Here is a 15164-nt window from a genome sequence, read left to right as displayed (position 1 = left end):
CTGGAATACAATTAATAAAATTACGGTTAATTTCCACTTATTCACTTCTAAAAATTTATCAGATAATCTACATGCAATGACAAAATCTACGATGAAATCTATCAATAAATGTCTATAGTTTTGTTTTATTACTACCATTTTAAGATTATTTTGTTTGTTCATCTAACTGTATTTTTAACTCTTTAACTCTGATGACCCTGACGAAGGCCACAAGCCAAAAAAAGGTGTGTGAACACCTTCTATGAACAGTAATTCAGCCAGATGATGGTGATGGTTTTGGTTTGTGAGACTGATGGCATCAGCACCAGACTGCTCAAGGATTGTTCAGATCAGCTCTGTGGGGTTTTTCTGCACATCTTTAACCTGAGTTGTCTGGAGAGAGTTCTGCTCCTGTGGAAAACATCCTGCATGGTCCCAGTTCCAAAGGTTGCGCATCCCAGCGAGCTGAAACACTTCAGGTCAGTAGTCCTAACCTCTCACCTGATGAGGACAATGGAGAGGATTGTCCTGAGTCACCTCTGACACCTGGTGTATGACGAGATGGACCCCCTGCAGTTCGCCTATAGACCTGGCATTGGTATGGAAGACGCTGTCATCTACCTGCTGCACAGATCCCATTCACATCTGGAGAACATTGGGAGCACTGTGAGTGTCACCTTTTTTGATTTCTCCAGTGTTTTCAATACTATTCAACCATCACTGCTCAGGGGGAAGCTGGAAGGAGCTGGAGTTGACTGTAACCTGGCTGCTTGGACCACCGACTACCTCACCAACATACAGTATGTGAAGCTTCGTGACTGTGTGTCTGATGTGATAGTCTGCAGCACAGGGCTCCGCAAGGTACAGTGCTGCCCCCCTTCCTCTTCACCCTGTACACATTGGACTTCAGACACAGCACTCACAGTTGTCATCTCCAGAAGTTCTCTGACGACACAGGCATTGTTGGGCGTGTTTTCTCAGGGTAACAATCTGGAGTACAGGGAGGTCATCACCAAGTTTGTCGACTGGTGTGTAATGAACCATCTGCACATCAACCCCAGCAAGATGAAGGAGGTGGTGATCGACTTTGGCCGGAAGTCACCTCACACTGCGCCGGTGAACATTGAGGGTTTGGACATTGAGATTGTGGAGGAGTACAAATACCTGGGTAATAAACTGGACTGGTCTCACAACACAAACGCCCTGTAAAAGAAGGGCCAGAGTCATCTCCACCTACTGAGAAGACGAGGTCCTTTGAGTGTGCAGGTCATTGCTAAGGACTTTTTATGACTCTGTGGTAGCTTCTGCCATCTTGTATGCAGTGGTCTGCTGGAGCAGTGGATGCTCAGAGAGGGACAGGAAGAGCCTGAATAAGGTGATCATATGTGCCGGCTCTGTCCTGGACTGCTCTCTGGACTCCACTGAGGAGGTGGGTGAGAGGAGGATGTTGGCCAAGCTGACATCTATCATGGACAACCCCTCCCACCCCCTGCATGAGACTGTGGGTGACCCAAGCAGCTCCTTCAGCAACAGACTGCTGCATCCACAGTGCAAGAAGGAATAGTAAAGAGAATAGTAGAATAGAATAGTCTTTATTGTCACTGTTCCAAAACAATGAAATACTATACAATGAGCGCTACCACAGGTCATTTATATCAACAGCCATCAAACTGTACAACACTAGTCTGATTCAACAATAAACCTGCACTCTGGACTCCACTTCATATATCTCACTGATTATCACCATTTTTCTGTAATCCAAATTGCACATTTATGTTTATTACAGAGTTTTTATGCTGCTTCTTGCATTTTATTTTTTATCCTCCTGTTTCTCTTTTTACATTATATTTTTTATCTTTTGTCTATTCTTCACTCTTGTTTTGTTCTCGCTGCTGTAACAAGTGAATTTCCCACAAGTGGGATAAATAAATGCACTTGGCCAGTAGTAGTTGATAGTTTATCAGTTACTGTGATGGTAAATAAAGAGCAGCCTCACCCCAATCTGTAATCATTCTGTGTTTGTGTGTTGATTTTCCTCCTCAACACAAATGTGGATATAAATTAGCTGAGCTAATCCCAAAATCCTCCCACATACTGTACCCCCTGGTGCTGTATAGCTGTAGAAGTACCCCTTAGTACTTAGTTAGGAATAACTGCTGTGACTACTAATTGCACTCTCCCTGGCTTCGTTGTGCCAAACATGTCCAACCACAAATATGTCTGTGTCAGATAATGCAGATATTGCAAACATGGCCCTACAGAGAACTTCATGTGCTCACAATGTGAGCATGTCATAAAAATGGTGGTTTGTGGGCATTACAATTGCTTAAACCTATTAAATGACATGAGGTGATTATTTTGAGTACTGGAGTTTCACTTCAATAATAGTAATTGCTAAAAACCATTAAGGCCCACAGTTGATCAGTTTGTGTTTATGCTTCTTGTAGATCTAGCATACTTTCATGTATAAGTTGTAGTGTAAATTTGCTGTATGAAATATGTAAGGATATTAACTTGCAGACTGATTTGTTTTCCAGACTTCTTCATGTGTAACCTCTGCACTGTGGAAGCAATATATTATACCACCTTTGTGGTGATTGGTTGATGATGACATCAACTCTGCAGGGCTGCTAGGAGACTTCATCATGATTTGCTATTACTGGATTTCCCTCTTCATCCTGTGTGGAATTCACATAGACATACTTACACCTGTTAAAGTGCTCAAACTGTCGAGAGAGGCAGGTTTCACAGTTTGAGCTGAAACAATATGTATAAACAACATATATGCTAAAACCATGCTAAATCAAATACTACTGTTTTGATTAAACACCTCAAAGTAAATAAAAGGAGAATCATTGTCAGTAAGTTCCCTTAAAGCACAAGTGTAGCACACTTGAAAAGGGAAAATAATTTATTGCATAGTGTAGCTGCACACAGTTATATGATTGGTCCTCAGAATGTGTAACTTCATGTACTTCTATATCTAGATATTTACAAAGCTTAAATCTACATGCAGAAAAAAGCAACCTTCACATATACTGGTAACATTAAATACAGTATGTGCTGTGCCCTAGTTTATTCGGTCACTGCCCTGTAGTTTTACTTTCAAACACTAGTGGGCAGAGAAGAGCTATTTTGACTATAGTTTGATGAGAGTGGGTTGTCTCAGCTTACAGCAGTCAATCAAATGTAGAATTCTTGGTCCTCCTCTTCTTCTGCCTTGTCTGCCTCTTCAACTGGTGCACTAATAATGCTGCAACTGTCAAACTGGTTTATGGAAACATCACTCAGGGATGGAGCAGCACTTGTGGTCACACTGGTGCTTTGAGGACGTGACCTCATATAGGTAGAGGGAGCGCTGTTGGTGGGGAAGCTGTTTGGACTCAGGCCCAGTGTGGCTGCTTTGTAGGTGTTCTCTGGGATGCCAGGAGAGAGGCAGGGTCCAATGTCTTCCGGTGGTGCAGATAATGGCCGAGAAGTCTGTGGCAGGCTGGATTTAATGTACGCAGACACCACTGTAAAGTCCACACTGCTGCCTGGATTTACTTTGTTCCCTGTATCCACGTCTGTCTCCTCTGCCCCAATCAGAGCATCCACGTTGAGCCGGAAGGGCGGGATGAGGGAGGAGCTCCTGTTAAGAGAGTGGCTTCTGTGATGGGGGCTAGAGGAGGGCCCAGGAGAGGAGCAGGTGGAGCGGGAGCTGGCTGAGCCAAGGTTGGGTAGAGAGAAGAGCGAGCCAGACCGGTGGCCCCTATACTGTGTCTTCCAGCTATCTGGGTGGTGCTGGTCAGGCCACTGCTCCTGTTCATCCTGCTGCTCATAGGCCAGAGGGAGGGAGCTGTTGGTGGTCTGGTGGACCCTGGGACGCGATGTCACTCTGTGATTATACCAGCTGTTCCAGTAAGAGGAGGTGCCATGGGTGAAGGTGGATGGAGGCAAAGCTGATTCAGTAACAATGGATGATAGGTGACAGAGATCTCGTCTGTGTTTGAGGTGTGCACCTTGGACCTGAGTGGAAAAGAAAAGGAAACTAGTGAGGATGTCTTGTGTAAGATGTGTATTTACTGATATGTGATCAATCTATTCAAGAATCAGACTAATCTTACATGCATGCAACTTCATGCATGAAACACACCAAAAACTGTACACACAGTACACCAAATCTGATTGAACATCTGTGGGATGCACCATAACAAGCCAGATGATGGAAGCCCCACCCTGCAACCCACAGGACCAAAAGGATCTGCTGCCAATATACCAAAGCCAGATACCACAGGAAACAGGTCAGAACAGTTTTAGCGAAAAAAGGGGGAGGGGGAGTAATTTTGTGGTTGATTGGTGTATACAAATAATCTGCCAAGTCATTTCAATCAGGGTGGAGCTCATCTATCCTTGCTCATGGCTCTTCAAAGACCCCCCCCCCCTGTTCCTAAAAGCAGAAATAAGAGCTTTGGGACACCCCTCAGGATGAGATACTGGAACAATTTCCAGGTCAAGCAATGAGTAATCAAATAAGGTAAATAAAATGTACCCAGGGTTTCCAGAGTCTCCCATTCAGAGTGGTTGTCAGTTGAGTTCAGAAATTCCTAAAAGCGTATGATGAGTCGTCTCACAATTTGCCAAAATCTTTTTTAGGCCATCCATCCTTCTACCCACCATAGCTCCACCAGCAGGTCTTTGGTTGCTACCATGACCAACAGCCTTCTGGCTACAGCTCTGGGCAGCTGCCTTTGCAATGGAGAAGTTTGTCCAGTTTCAAGAAACTTTGTTCAAGAAGTTTGATTACTTTTTGCTAGTTTTAAGTTCAGATGTCTGTATTTCCCCATCATTTTTTGAGAGTAGCACATTTACCAAGACAACACAATATTTTACTTGAGCTTGAGGGTTTGTTATATCGTTATAAAAGGGAGCTGTTGTAGTGTAAGAGAGCAGAACAACTCTCTTGTCTTGTTCTCTATTCTGTAGATGTAGTGAAATATGAGGTCGCAAGGGATACAAAGGAAAGAGGTGTATACTCAAGACCAATGACCTCCCTCTGTGGCCTCTCTTGCAACCAAGCGCTCCTCACATACAGCCAACAGAGCAATGGAGGAAGGAGTAAAAGGGAACCCCAGCATTTACAAAAGCCCCCCCACATGCCCCCTGTTCTCAGTCCAATCACTTTATGAATCACAGCAGCAGCTGGAGAAGTCATTATAGTCCAGAGGAGCCCCATGTGTATCACACTTTCATTTATGGACCTAAACAGAGAGGCAGTACACCACAGATCTACAGTGTGATTATTATTCACTGAGTAACAGGTCTGGAAATATATGAAACAACACCACTCTGTTATGACATAGACGTGGAAATGTTCTTGTTTTGAACATGTAAGGCAGCTGCAGCACTATTCATTTCATTGCTCTGTCAGTTCAGTTTCCTGTCTCTGTTTTCCTTCTCTGTAAGCAATGAAATGCACAAGCCCCTCCTCCTCTAGATGCTGATGGTTTCTCCATGTTTCTGTTCTAATGTCTGTCCGTCATCTGACTTTTCAACCAAATAATACAAGTAGAAGCACTAACTTTCCACATGGAAGCCTCAAGACAATTATTTCCAAGTGCACAGGGATAGAGGGGAGTTTTCAGATTTCCATATGTTCAAATTTGACAACAATAAATATCATGGAAGCAAAACTTTCAGTTTCCTGAGACTAAGAGTTGAATTGTGATTTACCATATCTTCTTGACAAACTAAAGTCAGTCTGTGTTTGCGATATGAAAATAAATATTCTTGATGATCATTGTGGCTTAAATACTTAAATAGTGCAAATAATTTCAATTGATTTATCCCAAATTCGTAATTTGAGGAATTAATAAATAAAATACTTTTCTGTGTCTAATATCAAATTTGGGTTGTAAGATGTCAACTGGGAAATTCTGATGGACATTTTCACTATTTTCTGATATTTTATAGTCCATACAATTAATTGACTACATGAGTCAGTTCCTAGTGATCCATCCAATTGTAGTAGAGATACTGACATCAATAATCAATAATTGATCTCATTGATTATTTTCCCCATAAATGGGAAAAGTCAGTAGGATAAATTATATTTCAGACTGGACCAAAGTGGTGGACAGACCACTGCCACCTCTAGAGCCAGCATGGTTAGAATACAGCATATTAACCAAACATTTTGGATAAAAGTCAACATTATTCTAAAAAAAGAAAGGAAAAAAAACATTTAAAAAAAAATGTGATACTGCTGTCTTTGTTTATAGGAGCAGTGTGCAGGTCATTGAGCAAATGGCTTTATAAGGAAACACTTGTTTGTGTGAGTGGATACTCTGTTGAGTGAGAGGCCAGCTCTCATTATCTGCTGCTTTTCTGGATAGAATCCTTTTATAACGTGTGTTTGTGAAGTTATGTATTGATATTGATGTGTTGTCCTGGAATGGGAAGAGTATGAATAATGGTAACATGGGAGCTTAAATGAGGGATTTACTTGTGTCAGTTTTTCCTGCCGAAAAACACATCTTTTGTCAGTTTTATTTAATTCCTTTTGCCTGTAGTTAGGCAGTTAGGGTTAGCTTGAGTTATTATTTTGGCCCGAGCATGACACGTGCAAAGGCCCTATTGGAATTGCTTGGATTATTAGGGCCTGCGTCAAGAGATGCCATGGCGTCAAACCATTTTGATTTTAATACACAAATTTGAACGAATTCCTTTCAGAGATTTTCTCATATTAAAAGTTATCAAAAGCTTTACCTGATGTCGATGGGCGTGGCAGCACCTCAAATTTTGATGTCTCGCCATGAAATAGAAAGTTGATTTAACTTGCTCAGCCATATTTAGTTCAATCTGCCCCAGATTTCACAGGTTTGACAAAAGACCTGTCCTGAGCACATCGACATTCCAGTATACAGGTATAGTCATCATGCCACCTATTGGCAACAGGAAATTATGTGTTTCTTCCAAGTGGGCTGATCTGATTCAACTCAAATGTTGTCAGACAAGCATTAAGATCATAATGGTGCTTTAATGTGACGACTGAGTCTTCATGGAACACCCATGTTTTGGCACCATGGTGAGTTTTGATGCTTCGCCATTGAAACAGGAAGTTATTGTAACTCTCATATGCACTGTCCAATCTGCCCTGCCTGATAAGTGTCATGGCCTGAACACATCTACATGCCAATATTCAGCTGCAGTCACAGCATAAAACAGGAAACTGGAAACAGGAAATGTCACATCAATGTACTCTTACCAGCAGCTATGTTCCATTGAAGGGCAAGTCTGTGGCGCCATGGCGAATTTCTATATTTCACCATTAACCAGGAAGTTGATGTAACTCATGCATACATTGCCTGATCTGCCAAATCTCACAGGTTTGACAAGAGACCTGCCCTGAACACATCTACATGCCAATATTCAGGTATAGTCATAGCGCCACCTATTGGCAACAGAAAATGATGTGTTTCATCCAAGTGGGTTGATCTGATTCACTTCAAATGTGGTCAGACAAGCATTAAGATCATAATGATGCTTTATTGTGACAACTGAGTGTTCATGGGACGCCCATGCTGTGGTGCCGTGGTGAGTTTCAGTGCTTCTCCATGAAACAGGAAGTTGTTGTAACTCTCAGTATGCACTGTTCAATCTGCCCCAAACTTCACGTGTGATGAGAATCCTGGGCTGAATTCCTCTCCAGTACATGCAAACATCATGCGATCTGCCTCAAACTTCACATATATTATGAGATGCCCAGCCCAGCCAATTTTTGGTCAAAGTGACACCTGACAACAGCAAATGAAATGTGTAATTCTCAGGATGTGATTTGTTATTTTTTAACAGGGAGTTGCATATGTTTGTATATGTAGGTGTGTGGGGTGGGGGGCATAATGAGAAAGTGAGCACTTGGCCGAAAGATGTTTATACGTAAGTGCAGCGTCCGATGATCGCAATGGTACACAGCCACAGTGATCTGAGTCCTGCCAGCATCCCAGACAGGTGCAGCTTTAATTTTACATTATTATTCTCAACATGAATCAGTCGCCTTTTTGAGGCCCTGAACATGCTCAAAAACTCACAAAAATTTGCACACGCATCAGGCCTGGCAAAAATGAACGCATTTTAGGGGTCTCGTGCACAGACCCTGCAAAATGGCTCCATAGCATTTTCAAAACCTCCTGGCATTGGGCTTAGTTTGTCATAGGTGGGCAAAATTCAGACCACATAACACGTCAAGATGTACAAAAAGGTCTCCTGACATCATGACCTAAAACCTACAGGAAGTCGGCCATTTTGATTTTATTTTGAAAATGTTGCTCATCAACACTGGTTTGCACCAATTGTCCATAAGTGTAGACATAACCTTGTTCTGAATTGAATTAACTACATCATTAACTGCTAAGACATTTCTTAAGTTGCAACTTGATTTAACAAATTGCCAGTTTGAAGGGAATACAAGGAATAAAAAATAAAAGTACGAGTGTGTGAGTATGTGTGTGTCTACGAACATGCGTACATGTGTATGTAACAAAGCCCCAGTGTTTTCCTCTTCCCCTCTTCAATGTCTATAGGTGGTTCTTTTCTAAATCACTTTTCCCCTCTGTTTCTGTTCTCACTCCTCTACAGTCCACTTCCTACACTGTCTTTATTCATCTGTCGCTTTCCTTTGCTCTGAGCCATGAAGCAGTTGCACGGCTGCATACTTGTCACTACCATACAGGAAAGAAGCAGGCAGTGAGTACGTCTGTCTGCTGTTAAGGCTGTGAGTTAAAACTTAATGACATTTGAGGGAGGCCAAAGCAGAAAGAGGTCACGTGTGTTGCTAACCCAGGGATGTTGCATGCACACTTCACATTTGTTATTTACTAAAACTATTTCTGTGCATCTTTGGGTGAAAACATGTGTGCTTCTGACTGCTAATACAACATGACAGGGTCTTTACAGTTTTCTGTGAGGACAACATGCTACAATGCTGGTGAGGAGGACCAGCAGAAGGTGCTGGGTCATGAGGTTTCTGGCATGGTGACGATCAGACCCTTACTCTTGTAAGCTCCAGTTATTTTGGAATAAGCCAGGTCAGCTTTGGTTCTGACCTCAGCAAGCCAGAAATAACACAACTGAACATTAATCCTCAGCTACACAATACTACAGAAGCATGAAAATGTGTGATTTAATTTAATTTAATAACAATAGTTGTTTGACATTTTTTCTCACAGTTATACAATTAAAATAGGTAATTCATTTTCTGTTGTCAAGCAACTGATTGACATATAACCATATGAATAATCAATTAATAGATCCAGTCATCTTTCAACAAAAATGGTAAACATTACCTTGTTCCAGTTACTAAAATGTGCTGTTTTTTTATGTTCTTTGTCATGTATGATAGCTAACTGAATATCTTATAGTTTTGGACTGTTGGTCAAACAAAACATGACATTTAAAGACATTTTTCACTTTGGGGTCTGGGAAATTACAATGGGCATTATTCACTATTTTCTGACATAAATCAGAGAAAATAATGGGCAGATAAATTGATACTGTAAATTGGTATTAGTTGCAGCCCTAGATTCTATAGTAGGCTACAACACATAGCAACAACAACACGCCACAAAGTAGCATGTTTTGTCCCCATTCCACAGGCCCTAAAGACAACAGGATAATTAAGTTGAAGGTGTTATTTCAGGAATGCAGCATTCTGGAAATAAATCAAATTTATTTTCTTACAGACAACATTAGGTGACCTGATAGTTGCAGCACAACTCTGGGAGGGAAAAAGTTAAGTATGGCAAAAACTATGGCACAATGTGGTTCACAGGTGCAATGAAAAAGTTTTCTGGTATAGCTTGGATTCATGCCACTGACTGGCTTCTTCTCCACTGCAGACTGAAACTCATTGGTACTGTAGTATTTAGAGCCTTAACCAGAACCCATGGCAACTCTACAGTATACACATAATAAAGGTGTTATAGACATTAAAGGCTGATCACATACTACTCTGCCTGCTGGCCATTTCAGTTATGAGAGGGTGTAATGCAAAGTATTATAATGTGTAGAGGACCACATGACTTCTGGCCAGGTGGTGGTTAAGCATCATGCATATGGTCCATTGTCATAATAGATCAGCTTATTGTTTGCCTCAGTGCTTTTCCAATCCCAGTAATGGACTACAGCTTAATCGGATTGAACTTTCAAAACTACTTATCCTACTACTTATCCCCCCACTGCCCTGGACACATATCCCCACTGAAACTGATACTCAAACAATGACCTTTTTGTGTGTGTGTGTCTTTATGTGAGCATGTATTCATTCACATGCATTTCTAGCAGTATACATTATTGTGCTATTGTAGCTACAGTAAACGCAGTGTGTTCACGCAAACTTTTATCAGTCTGGGTGATGAATGATTTTTGTCTGCTGTATGAGCTTGTTATTTTTAAGAGCTTCATTCATAAAAATTGTTATTCTAATAACAGAAAATGATACATACTGACAGATTAGTCTTGATCAAAAGAAACTAAGGAAAAAATAATTTGACCTCTACAATATATGTTTAGGGAGGTGAGCCAAAATTTAAAAACTGGCACCAAAAGAAAGCATTCTCACCTGCAAGAGGATTTTATTTCCATCGTAGTCCTCCGTCTGCCAGCGGACCTCACTGATTGGGCTGCAGGGATGTGGCAGCAGGGGCACCAGCACTCCAACATCCCGTACCCTCACCTCCATCACTGCTGACTCAAGCACCATTGGACTTTGACCCTGTGGGAGCCTCTTAAAAGACAGCTGGATTTCCATATCCAGGTTGGAGTACACTACAAAGAAGCAAAAGTCCTCCTTCTTCTGTGCTACCCTCCGCTGAAGCAGCAGCTTGTACAGCCGCACCATGTCGACATAATTTTCATGGCGGCAATAAACAGTAAATCGCACTATTTCTTTCCCATAGTGAACCTGTCGCACGGCCCAGAGTGGTGTTCCAGGAGACAGTGTGAAAAAGTCTTGACTGCATGGTTTCAGCGGTAGCATCTGCTGACCATTGCTGACTTTTTCAGTGTGGTGGTATCTCCATGGTGGCCTTTGCAGAGCTCGGTGCAGCATTAGTATCTGTTCCTCGCCACCATATCCCTCCTGGAGGAAGAGGATGACTGCTAGGGCTGGCTGGCAGGCTGCTGCCAGGCTGCCATTTTGATGGTGTTTGGGCCAGGGCCGCTGGGAGATGGAGGCCCGCTCTGAGACTCTGAAGAGCTGCAGCTCAGGGTGAACCCATGCCAGCACAGCATCGGCAGCATGCTGTAAGAACTTGCCCTGGCCGGGGTTGGCAATGAGATGGACACTAACAAGGAAGGGGTCCTGAAGCTCACCCATGGATAACTCACCTCCACATACAAGACAAGAAAAGAGACGGAGGAAAGAGCAAGAAGAGAAATCGAGTAAAGAAAACATGGGGAAGAAAAGGCAAAATTAATATATAATTAAAAATAAAAATAAATAAAATTAATTATCTTTTTTTACCTCTAGCTTAAGCTTTAGACACAACACACAGTGCTACCACACTGGGACTTAGTATAAAGTAGGGGTTGCGTTGTGTTGATGTTTACTGATGCTAGTCACACAGAAACGTCTGAGATCTTGTGTGCTCTTTTAAGTTTAGTAGTGTTTTCACTGTTAACTTAAAATAGTTATTTATTGGGTAATGGATAAAAACACTGCTATAAAATAATTAATTGTTTAATTGTTATTTCCTGGAGGGGGAGGAGCTGTGGACTATATAAAGGGGAGTCGGAGCTACTCCCAGGAGAGTTTTCCCTGTTCAGTCAAAAAGTGTGAGCAGGACACAGTGGCTGTCTACTGCTAGGGGCCCAAACTATAGATGGGGCATAGCCTGATGCAGAGTTGTTTTCTGATTGGGTTCCCCTAACCATTTTTCCAATTGTTAAGAGGCAAGTACCATTGTTTTTCTTTTTTTTTCTTTTTTCTTTAGTTTAGATTTTCTTCAGATGGACAAGCTGAATTGCACTGTATATACAGTGCACTAATTCACTGCTGTACAAAAGAAAAGGGAAAAATAGAGAACTTGGGCTGTTTAACAAATTTAAAGGCCCCTCCTTTTTGCCTTCACTGCTCGACCAACCTTACAACTTTCTTGTAGGAGCCAGTCATTTCCTTGTTCATGAGTGTTGTACACATTTGTGCAAGTAGGTGGCAGTACCTGTGCAGGCGATTGTTTTTTGAGCCTATATAGGTAGGTGGGTTAATCAGTGCAGGTGCGCACGCTGGGGAATCCATACGGTTTTTGACCGTGACATATCGTGCCATGGCGTGTATTGTGTTATTGTGACCGTAAACTTATTTATTGAGTCGGCTGTATATAGTTTAATAAATCCGCAAAAATAAGTAAAGCTTGCTGGGTTATGTATCCACACCTGCATGCGCCTACAACTACATGGGCACACGTACAAGCCCTTTAAACCACCAGCATGCGCGGATAGTGACAGGGCCACTATATTTCTTTTCCCCAAACATTTACAACTTTCTTGTTTCTTTTGTTTACCCCATTGTTCAGTTATTCTCATCCTTTCCATCCCTCCCTGCCTTTCCCCACAGATCTCTCACTCATATCCCTCTCCATTTTGTTCATCCACACTTAACTCTGTATTTCTTTCTATTTCTGTGAACTCCCCAAATACACACAGTTAATTAAATGCCTGACCAGAGAGGAGAACATTCTGGATCACTGTTACACCACGGTAAACAACACTTATCACGCCGTCCTCCGCGCTGCACTGGGTCACTCTGGCCACGTCATGGTCCACCTGATTCCTGCATACAGGCAGAAATTAAAAATCTCTAAACCTGTTGTGAGGACATCAAAGGACTGGACCAGTGGGGCTGTGGAGGATCTCCAGGCGTGCTTGGACTGTACAGACTGGGACCAACTGCAACCAACAGTCTGGATGAGTATACAGAGGCTGTGACCTCATACATCAGCTTCTGTGAGGACTGTTGTATACCAACACGCACCAAGGTGAGTTACAACAACGACAAACCCTGGTTCACAGCCAAACTCAGACAGCTGAGGCTGGAGAAGGAGGAGGCGTTCAGGAGAGGGCACAGAGACAGGTTGAGGGAGTCAAAGTATAGGTAGTGAAAGCAGGCAGTGAAAGAAGCCAAACGCCTGTACTCTGAGAAACTACAACACCAGTTCTCAGCAGGTGACTCTGCTTCTGTCTGGAGAGGGCTCAGGCAGATCATTAACTGTAAGCCCAAAGTCCCCCACTCCACAAATGACTCACGCCTGGCAAACAGCCTGAATGAGTTCTACTGCCGCTTTGAAAGACAGTGCGACAGTCCTGACACCATCCCCCATGACACCATCTCCCAGCCCCACCACACCAGCCTCTCACCCTCCCCCAGCACAGCAGGGGTCAGGGCCTCTCCAAACCTGCACACCTTAGAGGCCCCCTCCTCCCCCACCACTATCACTGTGGTAATGAAGTCATTTGAGCACCTTGTGCTGTCCCACCTCAAATCCATCACCGACCCACTCCTGGATCCCCTGCAGTTCGCCTACAGAGCCAACAGGTCTGTAGACGATGCAGTCAACATGGCCCTCCACTTCATCCTGCAGCACCTGGACCCAGGAACCTACGCCAGGATCCTGTTTGTGGATTTCAGCTCCACCTTTAACACCATGATTCCAGCACTGCCACAGGACAAGCTCTCCCAGCTGAGCTTGCCTGACGCCATCTGCAGGTGGATCACAGACTTCCTGTCGGACAGGAGGCAGCATGTGAGGCTGAGAAAACACATCTCCAACTCTCGGGCCATCAGCACCAGCTCCCCTCAAGCCTGTGTTCTCTCCCCTCTACTCTTCTCCCTGTATACCAACAGCTGCACCTCCAGCAACCAGTCTGTCAAACTCCTGAAGTTTGCTGACGACACCACCCTCGTTGGGCTCATCTCTGGTGGGGATGAGTCTGCCTACAGGAGGGAGATTGACCTGCTGGTTACGTGGTTCAGTGAAAACGTACATCTATGCGTTACATTAACGCACATCCGGACAATCACTGCCACCTTCTAACATTTTTGCACTCTACACTTTACACTTTATACTTTACACTTTACTTTTTAATTATGTATATTTATGTTCCTTGTAAATATAGTTCTTGCTCTTCGCTCTTTTCTTTTACTATAACTGTCCTTTATCACCAATACACCAAGACAAATTCCTTGTATGTGCAAACTTACTTGGCAATAAAGTCTGATTCTGATTCTAAACCCCCGACCTTGAAAAGTTTGGCACCCTCGCACAGATACTGCAAAATTACCACTGACATAGTCCCAAACCACAGTAATATGTAGCCAGTGTTTTCATTCTGGCATGTTACATGTGTGCACTCACACAGTATCTCTCCTTATCTCCATGCGCTCTCATTCTCTTTTGTGAGTACTTTTCATATCATCTGTCTTCATCTGACTTCTCAGGGGATTCGACCCATTTCATTTGTGCTTTGAGGCAGTTTGGGAAAGGACACAAAGTCTTCTTGTCCCTGGCACAGCAGACTGTTTGACTGTTGCCAGAATCCCTCCATGAAACAGAGAGGCCAAACAGGGACAGGTTCTGTCTCATGAGTCCTCCTGGCCTTTCCAAAAAGGACAGTTTCTACTTGACCATAGAGGTGACATTTTCTAAATGTTAAGATTAGGTTACAACTCAACATTGCTAAAAGGTGGCCATTAGAGGTGTAACAACAGTCAGCTCAGGGTGCAGAATGACACACAAAAAGAGTTTACAGATTGACACATTAAATTTAATGACAGCAAAGTGCAAGTATAAAATGTGCAAAGACCAAGCATTCAATTCTGACTGTTTCATTGCATAATAATGCTATATAAATATACACTTATAAACTTGGATGTAAATTGAAAACTGGATAACCTCTCAAAAGTTGTTCTACAGTAAATTGAGTTTCATTCTTCAACTTGGTTTAAACAAGGTTTAGGAATGAAAACATAGGATGTTCTCACAATGTCCTTGAATGTCTTAATAGATTGAACTGATGACAGATTTTGTATTTCTGTTCTATTTTTTTTTTTTTTTTAAAGAAAATCAACAATTGAGAGTGTACAGTGTTTATGTAATTTCATTGCCTTCTCTGGCTTTATTAACTACAACCTTATGGGAGTGGAACCTTTG

The 15164-nt window shown here is 42.5% G+C and overlaps 1 protein-coding gene across 3 annotated transcripts in view; it reads right to left on the bottom strand.

Moving 5' to 3' along the window:
- Positions 1-1552: 1552 nt before the first annotated feature.
- LOC108897122 (protein FAM124A) overlaps positions 1553-15164 on the bottom strand; it is a 29877-nt gene continuing 16265 nt past the window's right edge. For all 3 annotated transcript variants that reach the window (XM_018696565.2, XM_051069829.1, XM_018696564.2), the window contains exons 3-4: positions 10577-11343; positions 1553-3987 (exon numbers count right to left, since the gene is read on the bottom strand). In XM_018696565.2, coding sequence (XP_018552081.1) covers positions 3163-3987; positions 10577-11332 — 1581 coding nt within the window. In that variant the 5' untranslated portion in view covers positions 11333-11343 and the 3' untranslated portion in view covers positions 1553-3162. The remainder of the gene's footprint in view (positions 3988-10576; positions 11344-15164) is intronic.

The sequence above is a fragment of the Lates calcarifer genome, linkage group LG1 (genome assembly GCF_001640805.2).
Source record: "Lates calcarifer isolate ASB-BC8 linkage group LG1, TLL_Latcal_v3, whole genome shotgun sequence".
NCBI classification, from domain to species: Eukaryota; Metazoa; Chordata; class Actinopteri; family Centropomidae; genus Lates; species Lates calcarifer.
The sequence above is the reverse complement of the archived record's forward strand: the minus strand, read 5'-3'. Positions and strand labels throughout refer to the sequence as shown.